The following is a 26,533-nucleotide window of genomic DNA, read 5'->3' on the forward strand; positions in this document are numbered from 1 at the left end:
TGTCCGAGAGAACGGCGGGTGAAGGGGAGGGGCCCTCCTCCCCTCCTGTTCTGATTGGTCAGACGGCTGTAGGGAGCGCCCGGCTGATTGGGCGGTGAAACCAGTGACGGCTATAGGGGGCGGGGCAAGCGCTGGGGAGCGTGTTTCCATTGGGGAGCCGCCGCTGCGGTGAAATGAGCGGGAACTCGAGCGGCTTCAAACTGGGGTCGAGGTGGGCGGGGCGTTGCCATGGCGGTGGGGCCCGCCGCGCCTTGAGGGAGCCAGGCCCCAGCGCCCCGCGGGCAGTGGCGGGGCTGAGGAGAAGCTAGCAGTGTCGCCTCCCCTTGGTCCCCCAGCCGCCGGGGTTCCTGCCGACCTCCCATTCTGTTCCCGGGGAGGGCCTCTCGGGGGCAGAGCCTGTGGCTGGGTGCCCTCAGCCACCAGCTGCCTCCGAGGCAAACCCAGGCATGGCCCCTTGGAGAGGTGACATGACAGTCTCGGCCTACAGAAACAAATACACGTGTATTAAACGATCAGTCTCTGCGAAGGCGGGGAAGATGGGCAAGCGGCATGCTCCAGCCTGGAGGAGGAAGGCCCGCTGCTTTCCCTTGGCTTGCTTTCCAAGACACGTGGCTGCTTTTGGTCACCCAACCCTGCTTTCCACAGTTAACTTCTTTGGTTTCTGCTTTTCTCCAGGTCTGCCAGCAAGTCCACAATCTCTGCAAAACACAAGGATGGTGTTAATCAAAACAGAATATTTGTTGTAGGCTTCCCCCCACCTCTGATAAGAAGATAGCTTTCCTTCATTGATAACAACCGAGACATGAAGTCCCTCTCTCCTCAGGCCAGCATGACTGGGCAGCCATTAGCGGGTGACAGCCCCGAGCAGACACAGGTGAGTACAGCCCAAAGAGAAGCAGCCATGTATATGGAGAGATGCCTGGAAACAGCTGTGAGAAGACATCCTGCCAGTGCAGCGCCACACAGGCACGGCTGGGCGTTGGATTAGAGTAATAAAGACATGCTGTATCCTCAGTGTGGCTTTGCCAACGTCTCTGATGATTTTTTGGTATTTTCACTTCAGCTGGGGCGATTCCCTGCAGCCAGGTCTGCTGGGGAAGCTGCTGTTGGGACACGGAGGCACAGAGAGCACAGCACAGTTTCTTAAGCACAGTCTCCATACCTCTTGTATGGAAACCATCTCCATAGGATGGGGCGGACGAATTTGAAAGAAGCTTTCTCCCCTTGGAGAGGTGAACTGAGGGGAGGGTACAATCTCTGTGCCTTCAAGCACACTGGAAAGGTTCCTCTACCTTTCCTGCTGTTTCTGTTAAGACTTCCAACGGAGACCAATTATTTATCTGATCAGACCCAGACTAACTTCAAAGACAGTGAAATCTTCCCTGCTGTGGAGCAATTCCCAAGATTACAATTTATCACTCGAAGCCCAAGGCAGGAAATGTTCCTGCATTGTGTTGTGGCTGCTCCTCCAGCTTACAGGATCTGCAGGACCTGGGTGGGGATTAACCCACACACCCCTGCTCCCAGTTCAGCACTTGTCTGAGAGAAAAAGCTTAGTGTTACGTGATGCCAAATGAACAGCCTGGTGATTATTGTCAAGGCATGGATAAATGTTAACTGTATTGAATCATCACACTATGGGAGAAAGAGAGGTCTAGTATTAGGGGACTCCTTAGCATAAGAAGGTAGGTCAAGGATTGATCCCAAAACACAAAGCCAGACAAATTCATATGGAAAATAAGGGGCAAATGGACCCCTGAAGTGGCTGATTGAGGGATACAAAGGGCCTGTGGAGTGTGAGCAGGTGTCCAGGACACTTACCCTCAGCGGAAGGGCGTTGGGAAGGGTCAAAGGCCCGGCACTGGTCAATGGCTTTCCGCAGGTCTGCAGGACAATCTTCCCCAACAGGGTCCTGGTAATGGTGGTTGCAGATTTTCTCCATGATCTCCTGGGGAGTGCAGCCTAGACAATACGCGTGCAAACAGGAGTGTCAGGACAGCTCTGCTGCCACAGAGGGGTGCTGGGGAGGAAACCCAGTGCAAAGCCATGTCAAGAGCCTTCCTGCAGCCTATGGCATGGAGAAGCCAGCAGAGAAGCCACCCAAACTGTGTCTGCAGTGAACCCCCCCCGGTATTTGGCGTGACACTGTTGGGCTCCAGTGGAGCAAGATGTGTTTATGCTTCAATGCACAGGAACATCAAATAGAAACAAAAATTACTTGCATGTCTGTGGTTTAAGCATGTCACTGAAATGCTTCACTGTATTAGAGTCCCAGGAGAAGCCATGAAGCTGTTGTGCAGAGCCAGGCACACCAGGCACTGCCACTGGGACCCACACCACATGGGATGCTCCAGGAAGGAGCAGGAAGCATCCAACGCCCGCCAGCAGCTGCACCAGGCTGTGTGGCTTTTACACGGGGGATGAGATACTTCTGTTCTCACCTTCAAATGGGATTTTGGAGGTCGCAATCTCCCACAGCACGATCCCGAAGCTGGAAGGAGACAAGCAAAAATCTCAGCATTGATCTTACCACCTTGTATTCCTTCCTAATGGAGGGGAATGTTGGGCTATGCCAAACATGGGGGCTATGCCAGAAACGGCTGCTTATGTGTCCAATTAAACCTGGCCTTCTTCCATAGCTCAACAGCTACTCTGCCAGACATCTGCCTGCTTATGGGCATCTCTCCCGGGAGGGACAGGCACACCTGTATATTTCACAGGGCCTTTTGTAGGGGTAGTTGATGTCTTTCAGGTTCTCAGGGGCGACGTAAGCCAACATAGAGACTTGTTTCCAGTTCTTCTTGGCTTTCCTCTTGATGGATGACTCCGTTTCACACAGCTCAAATCCTGACAGCTGATTGAGAGAATGAGAGAGAGAGAGGGAGAAGTGGTTGAAAAGCAGTCTGCAGAAACCTGTGGCACAGCTGGGGACTGCCCTGAGCTGGAGAAAATGGAGTGAGGTGCCCTGGGCAGCAAAGGCTGGCATACAGCCACATGTGCTGCCCAGTACATGGCTCTTTCTGCAAGTGAAACCATAGGAGGCAGGTGAATTTCCCTAGCTTCAGCTCATCCCAGGGTGGATGGCTCAGAAACGCTCACTTTGCTGATGATAAAACAGAGATAATGATGAACTGAGATGTTAAGTCTCTAAGGTGACAGGGGAGATGACTCTACCCCAGGTGTTTTTCTGGACCATCATAATTCCCTTCGGTGTTGGTGGGGGAAGACATCCACAAAAACATGCAAAACTCCCAAAAGCTTCTCCAAGCATGGTCCTTACCTTTACACAGTAATCCCCGGCCACCAGGAACTTGCTACTGCAGATGCAGCCGTGGAGTCGGGACTTCTCCTCCGTCTGGTGCAACCTGCAGCCAGACAGAACCAAGGGCAACACATGCTGGTGATGGACCCATCCTCACCTCGGGGCTGCCTCCTGCTGTGTAGGGGATGGACTGACATGCATCCAGAGAAGCCAGTAGCTCTCTGCCTGTCTTGGTGGACCAACCCTGCCAAGCCAACCTTTCCAGCAGCTGCTGAAAGAGCTGCTGTGGGCAAAATAACGAGCCTTGCAGATGAGCAGGACCTGCAAGGAGAACTGGCTGTGCTGTAGGGTGCTCCTGAAGCTGCCCTATGGGTGTGAGGAAGGGAGTTTCTCCCTTCCAGCCCTTTGCAGGCTTGAAGCCAGATGTAGGGGCCAGTGACCAGGGGAGATGGGTGCTACTACATCCAAACCCACTGCCTACCTCTTCACCAGCCTCCCATCCCAGTGTCCCAAGGTGACAGAAACAGTATCAGGATACCACTGCTTACTGAGATATACCAGGAAGCTGAGCATGGCTCATGGATCGCCAGGTAGACTTACTCACCGATTTAGGCAGAAGCTCACCTGTAAAGGCCTCTGGCAGCTCCCAGGGCCATCCGAATGCGGACCTCCCAGGAGAGATGCCGTTGCTTGGTCAGCACATCCCGCAGCGTCCCGTGTTTACAGTACTCCATGACGATGGAGAAGCAGGGGCTCCCATCTGCAAGGCAAAACCTTGAGCATCCCACCTTGTGCCACCTCTTGGGAGGGGACCACGACAAACCATCTGCCACCACTAGTGTCGGGGACAGGCAGGGGAAGGAAAGGATGACATTAATGCGACACCTCCTACCTTTCTCCTCAATGCAGATCCCGTACATGCGCAGGATGTTTGGAGACTCAAACTTCTTCAGGGTCTGAATCTCCTTCTCAAAGATGTCTCTCACCTTCCTGCAGAAAGGGACAGCATGGTGAGATCCCTGGAACAAGGCATGACATGGCACTGTGCCACCCTCCCCTCTGGGCTGCCCCATGTCGCTCCCACCCAGGACAACTCACGCCGGGTTGGTGGTCAGCGGCCTCTTGAAGGTTTTGATGGCGACAGGGTACTTGAGGTACTCGCCCTCGTAGAGGTCATAGCTCTCAGTGTCCTGCAGGTGTCTGTAGAAGGTGAGGTGGTCCCGCTCGATCTCAGTAATGTCTTCTCTTTTACCAACATTGACCTTCTTCAAGCCTGCTTGCGCCATGCACCAGGAGGGAACGAGGAACACGTTAGGTAGGGCTTGGGGTGAAAGGACACAGTGCACAGGGTGCCTAGAGGTGTTATACTGACTTACACTCCATCACGCGCACCATTTTGTTCAGCTCACTTTGCATCCAGTCTACCTTGCTCTCCATACATTGTCTGTCGATGTAGATCTCCCTGGCCACGTCTTCAGGCTCCTCGGTACCTGGGGAGAGAAATGTGCAGAGGTGGGGCCGCTGGATGAATGTGCAGGACTGATGCAGTTAGTTTTTCTTGTGGTTTAAATGTCCCTTTGGCTCTCCTTGGCCATGGCCATCAAGTCAAAGCTGGGCAGCAGCTGGGGAGAGATGCCAACTGCCGGTCTCAGGGAAAGAGGGTTTGCTAAATGCACACTTACTTGCAATCACCTGGTCCAAGAAAGCCCTGTCGTCCCTCAGGTCCTCGGCGTCCTGCCTGCGACAGGTCTTTGCCTGGAAAGCCTCCAGGAAAGCCTGCTTCTGCTCTGCCTGCAGCAGGAGCGAGAGCCCCTGGGCGATGTCCTCCAGGCTCTCATTCACCCAGACGAACTCCTCGCCGGCACTGTGGGCTCTCAGGAACTTCTGGATCCAGCTGGTCTGGCTGTATTTCGTCACCAGTTTCTGGGCTTGCCCCAGTGCCCAGAGCAGCTTCTTCAACAGTTCCTCTTCGTGGTGGGAGATATGCTTTGGTGGCTGAGCCTTGAGGATCCTCACAGGCTCCAGCAGGATCTGGATGCGCTCCACAAGGCGCTGGCACTGGTGCTTACAGCACTTCACCTGCTCGAATTGGGCGTGGATGGCCTGGGCCACGGAGAGGACCCTGTCGATGATGTCCATGGTTGCAGCAAAGGGCTTGGCCGCTGGGGACAGGGGCTGGCAGCGTCTTGGGGAGGTGAGCCTCGAGCACCACTCAGAGATCAGTCGGATGCAGCTCTTCCACGACTTCCACCCTAAGGACAGCCTTAACATGGCACACCACCCTCCAGGTCTCCTATAGCCCCTTATACCTCCTCTAGCTGCTTTGCTTTCTCTGCTTTGCCTGGCACCATGGCCCCTTATGCAGACAGGAGCAGGCACTTGCAAACAGAGACATTGGTAGCAGCAGTATTGGCACATCTCGCTCCGCATTAGCAAGAGATGTTTTGGCTTGATTTAGGTAAATTAATTTAGTGTTAGCCATACCCAGAGAGCTTAGACACAGACGAGCAGGGTCAACAATGATCCAAGGAGCATCCCCCAGGCAGCGCTCCCTGGCACTGGCCCCACACCACCCTGGGGTCCTGCCCACAGAGCCTACACTTTTTACCATAAAGATCCATTTTCATTTCTAGCCAACATCTCTCTCTGTTATCACCCATCTAATAAAAGCTTTCACACCTTCACAGCCCCGGCATACCCGATTTCTCCATATTTTCTCCCTGTATTGCCCACTTAAGATTTTAAATCAAGGTCTTTCTATGTGCTCAGCATCCCCACAGGGATAGTCCCTGCTCCCCAGCCCGCACCCAGGCAGCAGGGACAGAAAACTGCCCTGATTGTGGGGAAGTTAGCAGCAGCCACCCATGCCATTGATGCAGCCAGTACCGAGAGAGGGGTACCAGGCTCTACCAGCTGGAAACAAGACAGAAACACACCCAGAAACAAGCTGCAGCTGCTCTCCCTTCCTCTTCAGGCTCTCTCCAGCACAGCCCTCAAGAAAGAAGCTCGTCCGCTTGCTAAGAGAAATCATCTGGGCTTACCTGGCCCTGCTTCGCTTGCCTCCGCCTCGGCTGTCCCTGCAGACTGGAGAGGCACGGCAGGATGAGCGTGCATTTATAGGGTGCTTTCCCTGGCTGCTGCTCCTGCGGGCAGCGGAAGGGGCATTGTGCAACCTGCTGCAGCTTCCCACACCGCCCTGGCTCCCCGTTCCCAGAAAGCTGCTCGGGGTGGCAGAGGAAGGGGCCAGGTGGGCTGCATCCCCCTGTCCTGGGCTTTGCCAGCTGGAAGAAGGAATTGCCTGCAGGAAGCGCATCAGGAAGAAGGGGATGGGTGGAGGCTGTGCCCCCCATATTGACACTTGGTGCTATTTTGAGCACCCCGGTTCCTTCTGCTGTGCCATCAGCTCCAGCAAGGCTTGCCCAGGGCACAGTAACACCCTCGACATCAGCTCTGTGCCCCGCTGAGCTTCCTGCGCCAGGCAGCAGGTACACCTCTCCGCACGAGGGATGCTGGTCCTTTGGGACCTTCTGCTCCCCTCCCCATCCCTGCAGCCCCAGGACCCCCCAGCATCAAAGGAAGTGACGGAAACAGTGCTTGACCTCTGCCGGGAGCACAGGAAGCTTTGCGGCTGGCTTCGTCAGGGGGCCAGGCTGATTTTGAGAAGCGCGGGGCAGCACATGATGCTGTTGCCCAACTTCGGAGAAGTGAGCTGTGGCTCCAACCAGCTTCCGCTTACCGAGAGCCTGGGGTCACGCAGGTTTGCTGCAGTTCCCCCCTACAAAGAGCATCTCCCGTGCCACCACTGTGGTTGACAGCCTGGCTTTCATCAGTGTGGGGCACTGAGAAAGGTGACCGCAAGGTACCATGGCACCGAGGGCCATCAGCACCTGGGAAGGGATGCACCAAGGGTGGGATAATGTGGCAGCAGCCCCGAGGGATACGTTTGCCAGACCCTTTTTAAAGGCTTTATTTTTCAAAATATACAGTTTATTTACAATTGTAGTGTCTACAGTTTTACATATAACTTTTATTCCAAAACTTTAAATATCTGCAGTAAACATTAAGAAAAACAAAAAATCACAGGATCAGCAAAAAAGGCATCTTGTAGCAATTCTGTTCATTGGAGTTTGAGTTTCAAGTAGCCAATGTCTACAAAAACTTGATGAACTTGATAAATCTGGCAGAGAGACATGGGTGCACTGGTTAGAAAAAGGCAAAATCGAGACCTGCAGGATCCCCATCCCAAGGGCCACAGGACAAGAAAACCCTGTGCTGGGATCAGGCCGGGAGAAGGACCCGGGATATGGAAACTCCTCAGCACGAGTTAGGTGATGGGGTTAACTGCAGCGTGTTGGGCACCCCGGGGACCGGGCACCCTGGGAGGGCCAGAGGCTCGGGGGAGCTCCGGTGAGGTGCCAGGGCGGAGGAGGGAGGGCAGCATTGGGCACTTCATCTCTCAGGCAGCAGACCTGCCTGCGCATCCGTGGCCTGGAGTGGGAGGGTGGCAAGGAAGGGGCAGGAGCCCCCCAGGGAGCCCCACAACCTCCTCCTCCCCTTTCTTCGCATCCTCGCCCCCCATCCCCCTTGGTAGCGCCGCAGCTGGACCACAGCACACCACGGGGATGCTCCGGTGTAGGGCCACACCACTGCAGCACAGCCCCTGAGAAGGGGACAGGGGCCAGCCGGCTTCTCTGAGGGCTGGGGAGGGATGCCAGCCCCAGCCCAGAAGGGATGGAGCCGGCAGCCAGGCACCGTGCTGGGGCCATCAGTCCTCTTTCTCGAAGGTCTCCTCAGGGATGAGCGTCCGGAAGGGGTGATCCCAGAAGCGGGTGCTGATGCCGAAGCCTGCGGGCAGGGGAGAGAGCACTCAGCCTGCGGCGCCACCGTCACCAGGATGCCGCCAGGGACAGGGCACAGCTCGCTCGACGTTAACCGAGCCCGTGCCACCGTTGCAGAGACCAGCAGGGCTGGGAGCAGCCGGCACGAGGGGCACATGGCCGGGATGGGACACGTCACCCGGCCGGGTGCAAAGGTGACGACGGCTGACAGCGATGCCGGGCCCAGGTGGTCCCTCCGGAGAGGCTGGCGAGGGAGGAGCGCCTGCGTTTCGGGGAGGGAGGAAGGCAAGGGGAGGGCGAGGAGGAAGAGTAGAGGGAGCAGAAGGAGCTGGCTGGGCCATGCCACCAGCCCCACGGACGATAGCTTATCGGGACAGGGCGTTTTCTCCCAGGAAATCAGGCAAAGGGCAGGTTGAGCAAGCGCCGGGCTGGGGAAGGTGTGGGGCGGGCCCGGGGAAGCCCGGGGCCTCATCCTGCACCCGCCAGCGCCTGCCGGCAGAGGGAGATGCTGCCCCGGGACGGGCACCCGCATCCCGGCGCCGCGGGGGCTCCGCCCGCCCCCCGGCGTCCCGAGGGACTGCTGCCCCGGGACGGGCACCCGTATCCCGGCGCCGCGGGGGCTCCGCCCGCCCCCCGGCGTCCCCCGGCGGCCAGAGGGACTGCTGCCTTCCGCCCCGCGCCGCGCCGGCCCCCGTCCTCAGCCTGGGCGCCCAGAAGCGGGCCCCGTGGGGCTGCAGCACCTCGTACGCCGCTTCCCCAGCCGCGCAGCGCTTGGGTTTCCCCGCTCCAAATCCCAAACGCCAAATGTTTCGGGGCATCAGCTGCACACGTGCAGGCAGGCCGGGCTTCGACAGCTCTCGTCCCCGCCAGCATGCGCGGGAAAGGCGGCGCTACCTGCTTTTTGGTGTTCAAAGTGGTGCTTGACGTGATAAGCCTTCAGCCCGTACAGGTAGGTGCCTTTTTTCGGCGAGCCATAGTGGAGGTAATAGTGCATCATATCGTAGACAACGTAGCCGCAGAGCCCCCCGACGAACACCGAGAGCCCCAGCACCTCGGGCAGAAGGAGCCGCAGGACGCCGTAGAAGAAGCCGATCACCAGTGAGGCCGGCACGGGAGGGAAGACCAGGCGGGAGCTGTCAAAGGGAGACTGGAAGCAGAGACAGATGGTGGGATGGGCAGCTCCTAGATCACCCCACGTCCCCAGCGCATCCCTGCCAAGCATTGGGGATGCCCATTTAGGAAAAGCCAACACCAAAGCAGCCCCCAGAAACCCTCCCCAAAAGATGCACCCAGTGGTGAGAGCGGCCCCGCACCCCCACCAAGGTGGCCGGGTAGCCAGTGGCTTTGGCTGGCAGGTCCCTGAGCTCCATGGGGACGTTTCCTCCAGCAAAGCTAGAGGGAGCCCATGGCTTTTTTGGTGTTCCTCTTGCCCAACTGGAGCTCCCAGGTTTAACTCCAGCTCCTCCAAGCCCGTCTTGCAGCCCTCGACGGTATTAGGTAAGGGCCCCGCTTGGGGCGATGATGCCACAAGTCACGTTGAACACGCAGAAACAGGCTCTGCCTGAGCAAAGGCCACTGTTCCCACAGCCTGGCGGGTGCCAGCGGAGGCGTAAGCTGCGACTCACCTTGTGATGCTGCCCATGCAGCAAGAAATGCAGGGTGATGAGATAGTAGTTACTAGCGGGTGGCTTCATGTGGAAGACAAAGCGATGGATGAGGTACTCTAGCAGGGACCACAGGAACATCCCCAGGAGGAAGATGAAGGGGAAGTAGTATTTGTGGACAGGGATGGAGTACTCTACACAACGAGACGTGCAGTGGTCAGCAGGGCAGGTGACACACGGATGCTCTTATCCATCACCATCCTCCCATCGGCATCTGGGTGAAGCTCGGCTCTCCCTCCCTCTCACCTCTCATCTGCCTCCTGCCCTGAGCTTCCCCAGGGAGCTACCTTCCCAAGCACGGCTCCAAACCACATTTTCCTTTGATTCCCATTAATTTACACTCTTTATGGAAACCGTCAGCTTCTCACTGCCCCTGCATCCCAGATGCCAATCAGGGCTTGGACACGCACCCTGGGGACAGCCCCATCCTTCCAAAGCTGCTTCACCCACCAGAACAAGGCAGGAGGGACCTTATCTGTGCAGGCAGCACTCGTGACACTTAAACAGTACTGCTGGCATTGGGGTTTTTTATTGTTTTTGAGAAAAAGAATAGGTTTGTTGGGCGCTTTCCCCCGCAGAGCATTTTTCAGCCACCTCCTCCTTTCAGGGCTGGCTGCCAGCCTAGCGTCCTCACTAGCAGAAGTTGGAACCCCCCCCCAACCTGTTCGTTTTTGGAAAAACCAAACCAAACCAAAAACAACCCCTTGGCAGCAAGGTGCCCAATGCTGCAAGGAGTGGAGGGGGGTGCCAGTGCAGTGGGTGCTCCACCCCACGGCTGGGCACAGCTGGCACTGGGTGGCACCTTGCAAAAAAATAGGGAGCACAGCAAAAAAAAAAAAAACCAACCACAACAAAGAAGACAGCCTGCCCCGGCCACGCTTGTTATTCCCGGGGGAGCAGACAGTGGGAGATTCAAGGGCAGGCGCTTCGGGCAAACAAGCCCCACACTGTGTGAGGCCAGCGGCACTGAGAGCCGGGTTTGTTTGCCGCCGCGCCGGCATCCAGCCGTGACCCGGGGTGGGCGTCAGTGGGGGGTGGCACACACCGCAGCACCGGTGGGGCTCGGTTTTGGGGATGGAGGGAAGGGAGGCAAGAGGGAGCAGGCTGCAGCCTGGGCCAGCAGGCTCCCTGCCTCCACTGATCCCCCTGGGGGACCAAATTGTGTGGGCGAGAGGAGGGGATGGAGGCGGGCAAGCTCAGGCTTTAAAGCAGCGCAGGCGGCTTCGTGCAGGGGACATGCTGGTGGCCACAGGGACAGGGGCTCACCCGCTGCTCTTGCATGTGGATCGCGGCGAGCATGCACAGAGGGAGGGATGCGGAAGGGATGCAGAGGTCTCCCACGGCCCATGGCTGTCCTGCCCTTGGACCCGGAGGCAGGGCAGCAAGCCAAGCCGAAAGGCTTTGCCACTGCTCGTACCTGTGGTGAAGGAGGAGAAGAGCCTGGTGTTGCCCTGGGCGAGGGAGGTGTAGCTGACCCAGCTGAGATAGAGCACCACGGGGGCCCACACCATGAACACCACGTACCTACAGGGTAGAGGGAGATGTCAGAGGGAGCATCCCACAGGGTGGCAAGCCATCCGTCCCTCCCTCCCCACGGAGGCACTGGCCAGGGCACGGCGCAGACCCCCAGGGGCTCACCACGCCGTCTTGGAGAGGGACTCGAGGAAATCCGAGTGGAAAAGGCGGATGGGCCGATCCACGGGCTGGTGCACCCACTCGTCGTACTTCTCCCCCAAGTAGCCCACCTGCCACAGCAAGGGCTTCTGCCAGTCCACCAGGTCCTGAGGGAGCAGACAGCAGTTGTACCCCCATAGGACCCACACACCACATTGGTACTGGGCACAAAGCTGTGCCGCAGCTGTGGGATTTTGGGCTGCAAGCCCCTTCCCATGCCCCACAAGCAGCTTCTTGCTCCAAGCAGCCCTGAGCTCCCCTTAAGCACCGGTGCAGGGCAGACAAGCAGAGCCAGACACACATCAGCCCCATCTACCCACGAACGCAGGGCTGAGCTTGCCCCTGTGCCACCGGGTACCTGCCAGCGATTCAAGGTGAAGGCTGCTGTACCCAGACCTGGCTCAGCATTAGACCCTGATAACCGAGGCTCTTTTACCCTCCAGGAGCTGCCAAGATTAGATAGCGAGCAGCGATACTCCCTACTCACTAGCCGTGCCAGCAAGCCGCCAGTAGGACACAATGGCTTTGCCCCAGCCAAGGGCTTTTCTCCTTGTGGAGAGGACTCACGGAGCGGCTGCAGCCGTTCGAGCGCTCTGGCAGCAAGGAGCAAAGCAGAAAGGGATGGGGAGCAGGGATACAGGATGGGAACACAAACACCAGTCACTGCTCCAGTGCATGGCTGCATTCAGATGGCTGCAAGAGCAAGAAGGGACCCGCACAGGCGCGCATGTCTGCATGGGACGAAAATAGACACCCAACCGGCAGCACCACCTCTGCCGCCGCTCAGCATCCCCAGATGCATCTTCTTCTGGCCTGGCCAGATAAGGCAGTTTCTTGATCCCACCCCTGCCCCAGGACAGAAACCCAAGCCCCGGGCCTGGCAGCTCTGCATCGGCTGTCCTGTGCCATGCAGTGCCAGCATGGCAACCCAGTGCCCAAGGCTGTGCCGGCGGTCATTTGGCAGTGGTGGTGGGGGGACAGCTCAGCTTGCCCTGAAAGGGCAAGGAGCTGAGGTGGCCACGGGCATTTCTGGGGCTCTGCTCCAGGCAGATTGCCCAGGAGGGGAAACAACCCCAGCCAGCAGCGGGTGCATGGATGGGGATGGAGACACCCTCCATCGGGGAGGCAGGGGAAAAGTTAGAGCAAAAAGATCACTTTGGGATGGCAGATTTGCTTTTAAAGGTGGTCAGCAGCAAAATATTAAGAGATGTGGGTGAAAGGTGTTCTCCTGCTCAAAAAAAAAAAAAAAAAAAATCCTTTTGCAAGATAAAAGCACGCTCACCGACGAGCCAGGACTGTGCAAGGCACAGTGGCCGCGTGGTCCCATGAACAGCAGGGACATCCAAAGGCACCTTGGGGACAAACCCCCACTCCTGTGGCATACTCAGAGAGGAGCTGGCAGGGCAGGGAGCACCCAGTGTGCACGGGGATTGCCCTGCCTGGGCCGGGGGATCCCTTAGTGCTCATTATGGATGCTCAGTCAAGAGGAAAAAATGAAAAAAATAAAGCAAGGAAAAAAAAAAAAATCAAGCAAGCAAGCAAGGTGCAGCTTGGCAGCATGTCCTGCTCGAAGGGCATAGCTGCTGTCAGAGAAAGCCATCTCCACCCAAGCCGCCACAGCAGGAGCCTCCCAGCGTGGCCACGCCTGGGCAATAAAGTACGAGCAATGTTGTCTGTACCAGGAGAAAGGGCAGGAGCAGCCGGATCGGCTCCCTCCCAGCATCCCTGCCATCCCAGGGGTCAGCAGAAAGCCCCCTCCTGCGGGGAAGAGGAGACCTGGCCTTCCCCAGGAGTCCTCTGGCAAACACCGTGCTGGAGAAACCCCTGGCTCTTACCTTCTCCACATCCACAGTTCTACAGCGGGGATCCATCCGTGTTGGGGTCTGGGCTGCAGCATCCACCGCCTTCTCATCCGCTGGCTCGGGGTGGCTCTGAAAAGAGAAGGAAAACCCTGTGGTGAAACACCAGCAGCAGATGTGGTTGGGGACAGTGGTGGCCATGCCACCCAGGGGCACGGGCAGAGCTCGCTCGTGCCTGCCTGCTAAATAAATAAGGGAAAAAATCTGATGAATTTAAGTCAGTCAGTTCCTGCAGAGCAGGTTCCTGAGGGATGCAGCTGCTGGCAAGCTGTGCTGCCCTTTGAACCATGCACTGAGCATTGCGTGCGCGGGTCTTTTTGGAAACCTCCCCCCAAGCCTGCTTTTCGGACCACCCCACTGTGCTGCCAGGAGGGCACCGGGTGCTGGTGCTTGGGTGTTGCAAAGCGGAGGCTCCTGGGCCCTCGGCCAGCATTTCCCCTTGCAAATGGGCAGTGCCATAGTGCAGCTCACCTTCCCGCAGGCCAGCAGCCCAGTGAGCACCAGCCTGAGCCAGCACCGCTGCCAGCAGAGTGAGGGGCATTGCCAGCTTAGTGCTCACAACGCCGGCGCTGAGCTGCCTCCTCCCCACCCTGCTCTCTCCAGCAAAAGCCCAGCTCGGCGCTTCGGTCCCAGAGGAAGCTGGGCTGCCAGAGCTGGGGAGCGTGGCATGGCCAGTGCCACCACCCTGGCTCCAGGCACAGGGGAAAAAATGCAGCGGGAGGGAGCTCACCCCGGGGAAAAAGGCAAAGGGCCCTTTGCAGGGCGGCACTGGGCCGGGCACCTTCGCCACAGGCTATGCAAGATGGGGTGGGGGTTTGGTTTTGGCTAGAGAGGGCACGCCAAGGCCCAGGGAACGTGCTGGTATGGTGGCGGCAGGTGAAGCCCAGGCTGCGGTCCCGCTGCCAGGGCTGGCTGAGAAACAGGAGAAACCTGCCTTGTCTGATGCTTGGAAGCAAACGCATCGCCAGCTGCCAGCACCGGCCTCCTTCCTGTGGCCCTGCCAGCTCCGGCACTGGCCCTGCTGCCGGTCGGGGGCTTGGCGAGGCCGCAGCGTGCCCGCGCAAGCCCCAAGCCAGCCGTGCCCCCCGGCAGCAGCGCCAGCAGCCCACCGGCTCCCCGGGCAGGACGTGCCAAACATGCCTTTTCTCCCGCTTTGTCACCTTGAGTTACCCATTAACCCAGCAGCAGGGTACGGCGTGGACCAGCAGCCCCGGCACAGCAATGCCCCCCGGGGTTTCCAGCTGTGCTGCTTGCAGCGAGGAAGGGTTTTCTCCCAGCAGCCACGGCACAAGCAGGGCTCCTCGATGGATGCTCTCCGTGCTGCTCCGAGAGGGATGAGGTTCCCTTGAGGGACACAAGGGCATCGCATCCCTGATGGGAATAAATTCCCCCCCCGGCAGCCACAGGAGGAGCTGGGATGCAGGAGGACCGGCGTCACCTCGCCGGGGGTGGACAGGACTTTACTCTGTGCCGTGCTGGTGATGCCAAGGCAGGGCCTGGGTGCTGTTTGCCGCCAGCGCGCACTCGTTGCTGGCCGGGCTCCCACCCCCTTTCCTGAACTAGCCAGATTTCAAGCCTCATCCCACTGGTACGGGAGCTGTGCTACCCAGCCCCAAGGCAGCCCCTCGCCCTGGGGGAGCAGGCAGGGCCCTCGCCCTGGGGGAGCAGGCAGGGCAGAGCAGGGCAGGGGATATTTCCAGCCAGGCTGGACTTGAGCAGGCATCAATTCTACTGCAGGCAGAGCACCAGCGCAAGTTGATGCTGTGGACCGTTACACCTCCCTCTGCAAGGGTCCCCACCGCTATTTTCAGCTTTGCACACTCCATCCTTCAGACAGACATCCTGAAGCCCCAGGGGAGGTGGGATGCCTTGAAATCCAGCCAGGAATGGTGAAGATATGGTTTTGCCTCCTCCCTGTGGGTGCTTTGGAAGAAAATTTGGCTTTAAGAGAGAGACAGCTTCTCCATCCCCCAAGAAATGAGCCTGTGCTCTCCACCTCAACGCTTGCACCGCAGCCTTGCCGGCAGCAGGAAGGATGCTTAGGAAAGCCAGGCTGATGCAACACCCCAGCACCTCTCCTCCCTTTTCCGAAATGTCCACACACCTCCAACTCTCCTGCCCACGGATGCCTGAGCACCGCGTCATGGCTGGAGGCTTCCCCGTCCTCCCAGGTCAGGGAGGTGGATGGGGGGCTCAGACCCCACCTCGCTGGCAGCACCTGGGCTGGGGAGGATGGGTGCCAAGATGCCTTTGCCCTGCGTGCTACGGCAGCTCCCTTCCAGCTCCCAGCCTCACCTGAGTCACCTCCTCCCCTTCCTCGGCTGGGGAGCAGGAGGACAGCTCTCCTCTTCTTCACCCCGGGGCTGGCACCGAAAGGACTGGCAGCCGTGATGCAACCAGGGTGTGAGCCATGCCTGCATGCCCCGGCTCGCTCCCCAGAGCAGCGGCATGATCCTGCCTGCCCCGAGCACGCAGGGGCCGCACGGGGACCGAGCCCCACCAGCACCCAGACCAGCGCTGGGGTTTCTGCCTGTCCTCCTCCTCCTCAAAAATAAAAGGTGGGTTCGAAGGAGGCTGAAGGGGTCTTTGCAAGCACCGGGCTCTGCCTGTTGCCTGTGGGTGATGCTGATGCATCCGAGTCGTCCCCAGGCAAACAGGTCCTGCCAGGAAAGATGCGCAAGAGGCCTGATGTAACAAAGGGAAAGTTAACGCCTACTAAATGCCACCCCAGCAAGTGGCAGCACCGGCGAGGTGCCGGCTCTCCTGCTGGGAGGCAACGGGGCCAGACACGCAGGGCATGGCACGATGCGGTGACTGGGTGACCTGGCATCCGCCTCCGAGCTTCCCGCTGCCCTGCGCAGGTCAGGCAGGACCGTGGGGAGCTCAGCGCCAGTCCTGCAGCTACGCCGCCCTGGTGCTGCCCTGCATCAGGGCTCAGCGTGTTAAAAGAAAACAAAATCCAGCTGCAATAGGAGCAGGTACAGACAGGACGGATGGTCCGGCTCAGGGTCTCATGTGCTGGGATGCAGGCAGGAGGAGCTGGAAACCTCCTCCTGGCCCAAGCAGGGCGATACTGCCTGCAGACAGCCGCTCCACCAGCAGCCTGGACCCAGTTTTTCCACCTGTGCCCATTTGCCCAGTGAGTTAAACCCCGCAGGATCCCTGCCGTGCCTCTGCATCGCCCCGGAGCCTCCAGCACCTTCACCGAGCTCCTAAACGGCTCAAATTGCTGATGTCCACATGGGACAAGCTGTGTTGGCAATGCAGGCTCAGGCACGTAGCATGAGGACACCCCACGAGGCACAGGGAGCCCGAGCGAGGTCCCCATGCACAGTGGCATGCTCCCAGTATCACCACCCCACCAGCATCGCAGACCCCACGCAGTGGCTGGCAGAGCCCCACGAGGCTGTGTCTCAGCCCATTAAACACTGGGTGCAGCAGGACTATTAAAAGGAGGTTGAATTTAACTTGTTCTAATGATAATAAAAAATAGCCTCTTCTTGTTACAACACCTCTGAATAACACGCGAGCGCCTACGTCCAAGGAAGCTCAGCCTGGGACAGAGAGCCAGGGCAAGCCCGACACACGGAGATGCAGGTGAGAGGAAGGGGAGGACACCAACCCCGAGAAGGATGGGGGATTTACCGTGACTCACAGCCACGTCATGCACCCCAAAGAGGCTGTGATGAAAGTCTCTCATTGCTTAAATTGGAGGGGTAATTAGATGATCCAGTTTCCCTCCAGCAAGGCTGTCAAAATCCACTGTCTAGTTTGAGTAATTATCACTTCTCACTTTGATCTCCCCTATACATTCTGTTTGCATAGATAAAAAGTTTGGGGGTTAATTTGTCCTTAGCCAAACGGGGCTGGGTGACGCAGAAGAGGGACCTGTGGCCGCAGGATGGAGCCGAGCTCCTGAGAGCCACAGCAAGGGGTGCGGAGAGGCATGCTGGTGGGATGAACACTGGATCTCATCTTTCTCTTCACCCCTCCCGCTTTAAGACATTTTTTTTTCCCCTTTTCTAAAGCCCTCCAAGTCCCTGGGCCTAAGCAGGGGGGATGCTGGATGCCTCGGCACGGGGATGGTGCTGCCCTGAGACCTCCAATGGGCAAGGAGAGTCAGCAGCAAAGCTGCGGGGGTCCGGAGCCAGACCAGGGCCATGCAATGCCTCCTTCGAAGAGCTGCTTGGGGTACACCTGCCCAAAAGCAGCCAAAGCAAGAACCCAAGCGCCACCGAGGTCATTGACTCCCCCCCATCTCCCTCCAAAGGGGATTTCTGGGGGACAGCAGGTCTGGAAGAGCAGCTCACACATAAGGTGCATGCAGGATGCAGCATGGCCAGCCTCACCGTGCAGCAGGCAGCTTTTTTCCCCTCCCCCCCACGTTACAACCCGGGACAGTTTATCTAGTGCCAGGTAGCGTCTGATCTCCTGGCGTTATCACGCCATGTATTTGCATTGGGACGGTGGCAATTCCCCTCGGCACAGGCTGCGGCACAAAAACTCGTTTGTCCGGTACCTTCCTTCGCCCCAACCCGTCGGGCTCGTCATGCCTGCAAGGAGGCGGCAGCAACGAGTGTCCCAACAGAGGAGGTGCCACCGCTGGGATCTGGGGAAAGAGCAGGCATCGCACCGAGGCCGAACAAAGCCCTGTCTGTGGCGCTGCCACCGACCAGGGCCAAGGCTGTGCTTCAGGGAGGAGAACCAGCGAGTGCAAACAACCAGCTCCGAGGGACTGACCGGTCACCAACCCTGCTGGGAAGTGCCGCGGGGAAAGTGGCGGCTGGGCTGGCAAAGGGAGCTGGGCTGGGGCTGCTGCTCCAGCATCCTGCGCTGGTGAGGGCTGGTAATCGGGGCAGCAGCGCCCGGTGCCATGCTGCCTCCTGGAAGTTCAGCCGGCGGTGGCGGCGGTGCTTCGCTGGGGCGTTTTCCCTTCTGCCTGGGCAGTGCCTGAGTGCGGGGCTGGTGCTGCGGGGACGGCACTGAGTCATGGCCACCCTTGCCCCATGCCCGGACAGTTAGGGAGGTGGCTGGGCTTCTCTCCCCAGCAGCAGCCACTCATCACCGGCAAGCCCCGGCACTCAGCACCCCAGTCCCTGGTTGAGTGCCGGCAGTGCCAGGAAGGGTGCCCTGTCCCATTGCCCACCCCATGCCACATGGCCCTGCTAAAACCAAGACCGAGCTGCACGTCCCCATCTTTCACACCCCTTCGGAGACCCCAACACCTCCATGGCACGCTGACATGCTGGGGTCACCCATGAGCCCTGCCTCCCATCATGGCCAGTGGGGTGGGACCCCATAGATACCAGGCTCTGTGCACCTGGGACACGGTCCATCTCAGGTCCTGAGGAGCCTGGACCCTATGCACCTCAGGCCCCACAGACTCCAGCCCCATAGATGCTGACAGCCCCACAGACCGCCCTGGAGCCAGCATGTCCCATACACTCAGGGCCTTTGCACCCCGTACACCTCAGGCACCATCCATGCAGGATGCTGGGAGCCTCAGACACCCCCTGCCCCATACACCTCTCATGCACTGGACGCCCCAGACCCTCCACAGCCTGGATGCCAAGCGTCCCGTGCAGCTCAGACCCAACACACACACAGCTCAGACCGGGACCTGGGTGCCTTACACACCCTATACACTACATGCACCCCAAAGACTCCATGCCCCGTACACCCCAGACCCTGTACAGCCTCTGCATGCCCTGTACGGCTTGGACCCTGCACAGCCCGGACGCGGGATGCCCTGTAGACTCTGTATGGCTCAGACCCTGCACAGCCCAGAGCCGGGGTGCCCTAAAGACCTTGTACAGCTCGGACCCCATGCGCCCTGGACTCGGGGTGCTCTATAGAGCCCGCACTGCTCAGATCCCACACAGCCCGGACCTGGGGCACCCTACAGACTCTGTACATCCCGGACCCGCGGCACCCTATAGAGTCTACATGTCCCGGACCCTGCACAGCCCGGACCTGGGGCACCCTACAGACTCTGTACATCCCGGACCCGGGGCACCCTATAGAGTCTACATATCCCGGACCCCGCACAGCCCGGACCTGGGGCACCCTACAGGCTCTGTACATCCCGGACCCGGGGCACCCTATAGAGTCCACATATCCCGGACCCCGCACAGCCCGGACCTGGGGCACCCTACAGGCTCTGTACATCCCGGACCCGGGGCACCCTATAGAGTCCACATATCCCGGACCCCGCACAGCCCGGACCTGGGGCACCCTACAGGCTCTGTACATCCCGGACCCGGGGCACCCTATAGAGTCCACATATCCCGGACTCCGCACAGCCCGGGCCCGGGGCAGCCCCACAGACCCCGTCCAGCCCGAACGCGGGGCAGCCCGGAGCGGCCGGCGGTACCTGCTCCTCGCCGGGCTCCATCTCTCCCACGTAGTACTGCTCCAGCCAGCGGCGGGCGTTGGCGGAGTGCCGGTGGGGCGGCCCGTCCAGCGCGGCGCTCACGTCGGTGCCGGCCCGCCGCCGCAGCAGCTGCTCGCCGCCCGGGTGCAGCCGCACGAAGCCGCTCAGGTCGTAGAGCCGGCGGCGGCAGCGGACCAGGCAGGCGCCCTGCGCGCAGCGCGCCCGCACCTCGGCGGCGCTGAAGGAGCGCGGCGCCGCCATGGCCCGCGCTGCCCGCCCCGGCCTGCGCTGCCCGTCCCGCTGCCCGTCCCGCTGCCCGGGCCGCCGCGCTCTGCCGACACCTGCTCATCTGCATACATGCATATGCCGCCCGGCCACGCCCCCAGCGCCACGCCCTCTCGCCGCCCGTTGGGCCGCGCCGGCGAGGGAGCGGGGCCTGGGTGGGGGAGGCTCCGCCCCGTGGCAGGTGCCCTGCTCCGGGGGGGGAAGGGGGGTACGGGGCACCGGGGCGGGGGAGGGCATGCCGGGGGAGGGGACTGGGCACCCCCGGGAGGAAGCGGGGGCACACGCTCTGGGGGGCAACGGGGGGCTGGGCAACCCCGCGTGGGTTATGGGGGGCACTGGGGCACCCCGGGGGCGGGGGTAAAGTGGAGCATGGACATCCCCGGGGGAGGGATGGGGGGCGTGGGGGCATCCCGGGGGTGTAATCGGGGGCGTGTAGGGCACCCCCGGGGCTATCACCCTTCCCAGGGTGCCGCCCCCCCTAAGCTCCGCAGTGGCCGAGGCAGAAGGAACCCCAGTCCCTGCTCAGAAACCCCCAGGAGAGTGGGGGTCCCTCTGGGGTCCCTCCCGGGGCAGCCCCACCCCGGCGCTACTTGCCGTGAGGCACTATATCCCCCCTGGCTGTTTGCTGATTTATTTCAATATTTAATTAAATTTCACGCATGCAATTAGCCCAGGCGGGTGGCACTGCGGCTGGGCGGGCCGGGCCAAGCAGCCCCAAACCCCCCAGAGAATCACGGACAAATAAATCACAAAGAATGACAAGAAAGGAGCTTTCCTCCCCATTTTTTTGAAAGCCTTCCCTCCACGCAGCCGCTGGGATTGTGGAGGGGTACTTTGGGGTGACACCCTCGAGCACAGGGGCCAGCCACGTGCAGGCAAATTCTGGTGTCACTGGCCGCGCCGGGCTGCAGCCAGTGATTAAGGTTGGCTGGCTTAGGAATGGGGACCCCCCCCGGCCCTGCCCCGGCCCCCCAGCTTTGGGGCGCTGCAGGGTGTCATCAGGCACAGCCGGCCGGGCGTTAAGCGAGGCCTTTAATCAAGACGGATGCCAAACCCGCTGTGGCAGCTGGTGTCGGCTCCACCTCCCCACCCGGCTCCCAGCATTGCCCTGCCACCAGCCCAGGGGAAAAAGTCCCTTTTTTTTGGGGAGGATGGGTTAATTTTCCACCCCAATGGGAGCAGCAGGGCTTGGGGGGGCACGTCGCCAGCCAGGGCTGCTGTGGTGCATCCTTGGTGCATCACCAGATGGGTGCAGAGAGGTCCCATGGAGGGGTTTGTGGCATGGTGGTCAAAAACATCCTTTGGAGGCCGGGTGGGAGGGCTGGAGGATGGAGGAGCCCCGAGAGGCTGCCAGGAGACCCCAAAGGAGGTGCCAAGGGGTGGGACGCCCCGCTCTCTTGGCGGGCTTTCCCGATGCCCTCCATGGCTAGGGGTGGCCCAGGTCCCGCTGGGTGAGCTCAGCCCCAGCGCAGCCCTCCGGCATGGCAGGGCGGCTCCCGAGTGGGGATTAAGGTTTTTTGGGTGAGCGTGGGGGCGAGGTGGGGACAGAGGCAGATCCAGGCAAGCCGAGGCGCTCAGCCGGAGGCCGCTGCACCCACATCACAAACCGGTGGGCACCCCAGCCCCCAAGCGTGCCTGGGGCAGGCGCGATGGCCGCCACCCTATTGTGGGGTGCTAGGGGAGGCAGGGGGAACCCCCGGCCGTGACCCCCCACGCCGTCCCCACCAGCTGTGCCGCCTCCCTGCTGCCTTGGCCGGTCCTGCCAGCGGTGTGGGTCCAGGACGTCCTTTGCAGCCCAGCCCTGCCATGGCATCCCATGGCCGCGGCAGTGCTGGGAGCAGCGGCCCCCAGCATTTCCCGGTCTGTCCCGGCCTCTCCCCACAGCCGCAGGGGCTGGCCAAACCAGGGAAAGGCATTTCCTTCCCTTCCCTTTCCACCCACGCCCCGACCAGCGCTCGCGGGCAAGGAGGGTGAGGGAGGGCAGGCCGGGCGCCACAACGATGGCCCAGGAGCTGTGGGGATGCGCCGCACGCCCAGGTTTTGGGGTGTGCACGTCCCTTGGGCACCGTGCGCTGCAAAGAGCCACACTGGGGGCTCGCTCGTGGTCCCAGCTCGGGGCAGGGAGGGGTCCAACCTTTGCCAGCCCCGGGTTTCCTGGCACGGCACAGGGTGCAAAGCTGCCAGGTGCACTGGTGGGTCTCTGCTACCGTCCTCTCCCAAGAACATGGGGTTTGCTGTCCCCAGCTCCACTGCAGCAGGGCTTGGGGACATCAGCAAGCCTGTTGTGAGCTGACACCCCACTTGCCCTCATTACAGGGTGCTGACAGCTCCCGGGCTCCGTGATGGGGGCCCTGTCCCCCACGCAAGGGACAGGGGTGGCCCCAGAGTGGATGAACCAACCCCAACTCTGCAGCAAGGGTGGAGATGGGGGATCAGGGGGACTCTGTCACCCCCAGGAGCAGGGATGCACCAAGCACTGGAGGCAGTGGGAGAGGGATGGTGCTGGGACTGAGCTGTACTACAGACACTGCCGTAACAGCACCAAATTGGCTGCACAGGGCTTTGCCGGATGGCCACCAGTCCCCGTCATTGGCCCCGTCCCTGTCCTCGTGCTGGCCCCCAGGGCGAGCAGCATCAGGGAGTGGAGCCGGCTGATGATCAGCCTGGCCGAAACAAGAGCAGCCAAATGGTTTTGGCTCATCAGTTCCTAAACTGGTTTACCCACCAGACAGACAGACGCTGGGGCCGGCACGAGGGAGACGGCAGGAATGCGCTGCTGGGCTTTGGGCAGGATCAGGCCCTGCAGCACTGGCACAGGCTGATGCTGGGTTAATGGGGCTGTGGTCACAGAGGAGGAGGGGGCTGCTACAGACACTAAGAGGAGCAGGATCCACAAGGAAACGTTTTCCTTGCCACCTTCTCCGGTATCATCATTCCTTGTTTCTCTGCCAAGCTCCAATCATCAGGGATTAAACTTCCTTCTCTGTGTACGGCGGGGACAGGGAAAGCACCCAACGCTGGTTACACCCCTGCTAGCTCTGCAGAGCACAAAAAGGGTTTAAAAAGCTGACAGTGGCCTTGAGGGCACAGCATGGGCTGTCATAGGAGCTTTCTCTTCCAGCCGTCCTTGTGAAAGCCAGTGCAGATGCACTGCTAACAGCACCAGGGATGCGCTCAGCAGGCAGCTGAAGCAAGCCTTGCCAAAGCAGCTACTCAGGGTTGGCCCAAAGGCCCCCTGCGCTCGGCATCATCCTCTGCAACGGCCAGCAGCCATGGCCAGGGAAGGGTGCAAGAGCAGGCAGGAGGTGTGGTGGCATCTCCACAGAGTGCGATGCCCTGACGGAAGCTGTTTCACACCCTTCCCACGTGGCATGCAAAGAGCTTGCTCCTGCCTCGCACTGAGCAGCCAGTTTAATTCGAGGCCCCCTCGTTCCTGCACCAGCAGAAACCATGAAGGGGTCACCCCCCTCCCCAGCACACAAGACCGACCACGGTCTATGGCATTGTCCTTCAGCTGGATGCTCTATTTGATTTGCCTGGTTTGACCGCAGTGGTGTCCCCAGAGCTGGTTTGGTCCACGCCGGCACGCTCTGTGCCGAGAACCGCTTCCTGAGCAGTGCCTGCCTCCTCTCACCCTCCCTCCTCTAAAGCCTGAAATTCAGAGCGAGGTTCGGCCAGATTTAGGAACTTTTTGCACTTTACGAAGTTATTCTAAAGAGCAGGTGGGTAAGAGGAGAAGCAGCTGGGGGGCAGAGCAGATGAAGGGGCTGGGGTGGGTCACCAGTGCAGCAGCATACCCCATTTCTGATCATTTATTCCAGACAGGGGCTGCCGAGCACAGCAAAGGCAATGCATTTCTCTTCTTGCTGGGCTCTAGGCAGGTGAGAATAAGCCATTCCTGTTTCCTTGCAATAGTCGCTTCTGCATTGAGCAATACCACTCCCAAAGCAGCCACCACACATGCTGCAGGGTGTGAGACAAATGCCTGCAGCGTCCAGGAAGAAATTCCACCTACCTGTGCAGGGTTGCACAAACAGCCACAGCAAGTGCTTTTCTGCCTTCCTCTGAAGCACCAGCCACCCTCCACCTCAGAGGTATTCAGATACTATGGAGATAGCCTGTCATGAACGGTAATAACACACATAAAGGCCACAATCTGTTGGTCCGTCACCTTTAAATAACAAGTCTCCTTTCCCTTCCAACCTACACACGGACTCAAGGATGGAAATCAAAATACTTCCGAGCTGAATGGCTGTCACGTAGGAAGGCAGAGGGCGGGAGCCCTCTCCCTGCGGCTCCTGGCTGAGAGCACCCTCGCCCGAGGGCCACTGTGGCATCCGCCGGAGCACCCGCCGCGGCGCCGGGCAGGACCCAAGCGCGCCTGCCTGCTTGCTGGGGGCACAGACGCTGCCCGCGGCCTCCCCGAACTGCAGGACGTGGGGTTTGGTTCGCCGGCAGCTCAGACACCACCCAGCTTCGTTTTCTCAAGAGGTGCATCACGACCCATGGGCGGTTGCCAGGCTGGCATGGCATTGCAGTGCCGCGTGCAGTCACATCGTCCCTGCACGAACGCAGCCACTGTGAGAGCGAGGGTTGGGAGTCCCGGCAGCAGCTGGTGAGCCCCACAGCTACTGCAGGTCGCTGCTGCCACTGGGCACAGGTATCCAGAGCGGGAGCCCCATTTTGGGGTGCAGGGAGAGGGCCATGGGGTGCCCAGCCGTGGGGTGCAACACTGACTGCCATGCTGGGAAGGAGAGCTGCTGGGGGCTCCCCACAGAGGGAGAACTAGCACAGCGACACCAAGTTCTATCAGTACAGCACTTAAAAAAATAATTTTAATGTTTTAATGTTTAAGATACACCATCTGTTTATTCCACAGAAGGATCCCACAGCCTGAGTTAGCACAAAGGTTGGGAGCAGGCATGGCACACGGCCCTACCCAGCAGGCAAGCGCGGTAGGAAGGGATCAGCGCTGGCGCGGGGTGAGGGGTAACTCCAGCAGGCTCATCCCTGACCACACATTTGCCCAAAACTAAAGCTGAGGCTGAAGCCTGCTCAGGAGAGGCACAGGCTGCGCGCTCAGGGTGTGCACACAACCACGCAGGCAGTGGCCCAGCAGTGTCACTGGGATGGGAGCGCCCAGCAGGCGCAGCCCCAAACAGACAGATCGATCCGGTACGTTCTGCAACTGAAGCTCCACATGGAGAAAAGGCACAAACCTTTTGCCTCCGTGAATCCCACCACCCTTCCAAAACCCCTTTTCCCCTAGAAATTGCTGCCTCCCTGGCTCATCACTCAAGCACACTGGCAGCAAATCTCAAATTATTAATTGATTTCCCCCTGTAGAGCCTGGAGAAAAGAGCCAAAAGGAGTTACAGGGAGCAAGTGTCCTCCTTGTGTTTTCTCAGTAAGGAAGCAAAGGCCTTCTGAAACACCCTCAGATGCCACCATCCATAGAAACACTGTGTGGATCCTAAACTGAAAAGGCAGATGCCTTTCCCAGTCACCAGGACATGTCACTGACAAGGCAGGGACAGGCAAGTTAAAGTGCATTATATCACCCAGTCAGAGCAGGAGATGGAGACACCTTAAAAGTAATGGTACTAAAACTGCTGGAAGAAAGCAACTAATCCTAGTGACCTTGGGTGCATGGCTGGGCTTTTCACACCAGCTGCAGATACTGACCAGTGAGTAAGAAGCTATTTAGGAAGTAATCCTGAAAAATGTAGTTTCATTCTCTTGCTTTATGGGGTAATCTAAACGACGTAAACAGCCATTCAAAATAAGGACCCTGTTGCTTCCAAAAGCAACTCTGAGCACAGTCCCATGGACTATTTGCTCTTCGAGCGCAGATTACAGTTCGCCTTTAGAGCTCACTGTTGTCTGCGAATTATTTCTGCCTTAACTGTGCAAAGACGACTATTTTGCTCACTTTGAGCCCCTGTAAGGAGGCGCCTGGAAAGACACTACATAGGTGGAGCGAGTTTGGCTCTGCCAGGCGAGCCCTTTCCGATGGAGCTTTTTAACACCTCCTCATCCCAATGGAGACTGGCCAGTACTGATGCACCCTTCTGCAGGAGAGAGCAATTTTTCTGGTCTGGCATCCATCGCCAGCAATGGACACAGGGAGTTTGGTCAAATCAGTCTCAAAGCAACCTGGGAAGTGTAGGAATACTGGAAGCACTTGTAAACGTCACTGCAGCGCACCACCAGGACATTCTGCTTCAGCTCCCTGTGGCATCTCCTCCAGACACTGTGGAGCAGAGCTGATTCAACATGGCTTGGAAATTAAATCATAAATCCAGTTCACAGGCACCCTGCTGTCACCACTGCTCAGAAGGTGCTCTCGAGCAGGCAGTGGCATCCACAGCCCGTGGGACACACCTCCTGGGTGCGAAACCACTCCATCATATGGCTGGTGTGGCCTCCGTGTCCGCAGGTCAGGCAGAAATTAGAGGAGCCTCGCACTGCCACGTGACAGATAGCGCACTGGAAGGTGAAGCCCTTGCAGATGGCACACTGGGTGCCGCGTACCTCGCTGCGGCAGTGGCTGCAGTACACGCCGAACTCTGGCCAGA

General features: G+C 59.5%; 3 protein-coding genes across 3 annotated transcripts in view; all 3 read right to left on the reverse strand.

Moving 5' to 3' along the window:
* Positions 1-88: 88 nt before the first annotated feature.
* On the reverse strand, positions 89-6,327 carry MLKL (mixed lineage kinase domain like pseudokinase). The gene is made up of 11 exons (XM_075509710.1): positions 6,304-6,327; positions 4,945-5,514; positions 4,639-4,752; positions 4,361-4,535; positions 4,155-4,252; positions 3,887-4,022; positions 3,281-3,365; positions 2,706-2,854; positions 2,442-2,491; positions 1,822-1,962; positions 89-698 (listed from the first exon to the last, which is right to left on the reverse strand). Exons 2-11 carry the CDS (start codon positions 5,399-5,401, stop codon positions 646-648), a joined length of 1,458 nt encoding a protein of 485 aa, XP_075365825.1. The 5' UTR covers positions 5,402-5,514; positions 6,304-6,327; the 3' UTR covers positions 89-645.
* A 1,582-nt stretch (positions 6,328-7,909) lies between these two features.
* FA2H (fatty acid 2-hydroxylase) lies at positions 7,910-19,931 on the reverse strand. The gene is made up of 7 exons (XM_075509781.1): positions 19,671-19,931; positions 13,274-13,369; positions 11,403-11,545; positions 11,182-11,288; positions 9,726-9,898; positions 8,995-9,247; positions 7,910-8,107 (listed from the first exon to the last, which is right to left on the reverse strand). The coding sequence occupies exons 1-7, from the start codon at positions 19,929-19,931 to the stop codon at positions 8,028-8,030; spliced, it is 1,113 nt and encodes a 370-aa protein (XP_075365896.1). The 3' UTR covers positions 7,910-8,027.
* Positions 19,932-24,764: 4,833 nt separating this feature from the next.
* WDR59 (WD repeat domain 59) overlaps positions 24,765-26,533 on the reverse strand; it is a 50,692-nt gene continuing 48,923 nt past the window's right edge. The window contains exon 26 of the mRNA XM_075510486.1: positions 24,765-26,524. Within this exon, the coding sequence (XP_075366601.1) occupies positions 26,289-26,524 (236 nt within the window). The 3' untranslated portion in view covers positions 24,765-26,288. The remainder of the gene's footprint in view (positions 26,525-26,533) is intronic.

Source organism: Mycteria americana, chromosome 8, assembly GCF_035582795.1.
Source record: "Mycteria americana isolate JAX WOST 10 ecotype Jacksonville Zoo and Gardens chromosome 8, USCA_MyAme_1.0, whole genome shotgun sequence".
In the NCBI taxonomy this organism is placed as follows: Eukaryota; Metazoa; Chordata; class Aves; order Ciconiiformes; family Ciconiidae; genus Mycteria; species Mycteria americana.

Bases quoted from the DNA above. Each gene is read 5' to 3' on its own strand.
- FA2H (XM_075509781.1), bottom strand. From the start codon at position 19,931: ATGGCGGCGCCGCGCTCCTTCAGCGCCGCCGAGGTGCGGGCGCGCTGC. The intron at 9,248-9,725 runs GTGAGTCGCAGC...CTCTGCTTCCAG, and splicing joins TGCATGGGCAGCATCACAAG to TCTCCCTTTGACAGCTCCCG. The intron at 8,108-8,994 runs GTAGCGCCGCCT...CCCTGCCCGCAG, and splicing joins CTTTGAACACCAAAAAGCAG to GCTTCGGCATCAGCACCCGC.
- MLKL (XM_075509710.1), bottom strand. From the start codon at position 5,401: ATGGACATCATCGACAGGGTCCTCTCCGTGGCCCAGGCCATCCACGCC. The intron at 4,023-4,154 runs GTAGGAGGTGTC...TTTGCCTTGCAG, and splicing joins GATCTGCATTGAGGAGAAAG to ATGGGAGCCCCTGCTTCTCC. The intron at 1,963-2,441 runs GTGAGAACAGAA...CGTATTGTCTAG, and splicing joins CTCCAAAATCCCATTTGAAG to GCTGCACTCCCCAGGAGATC.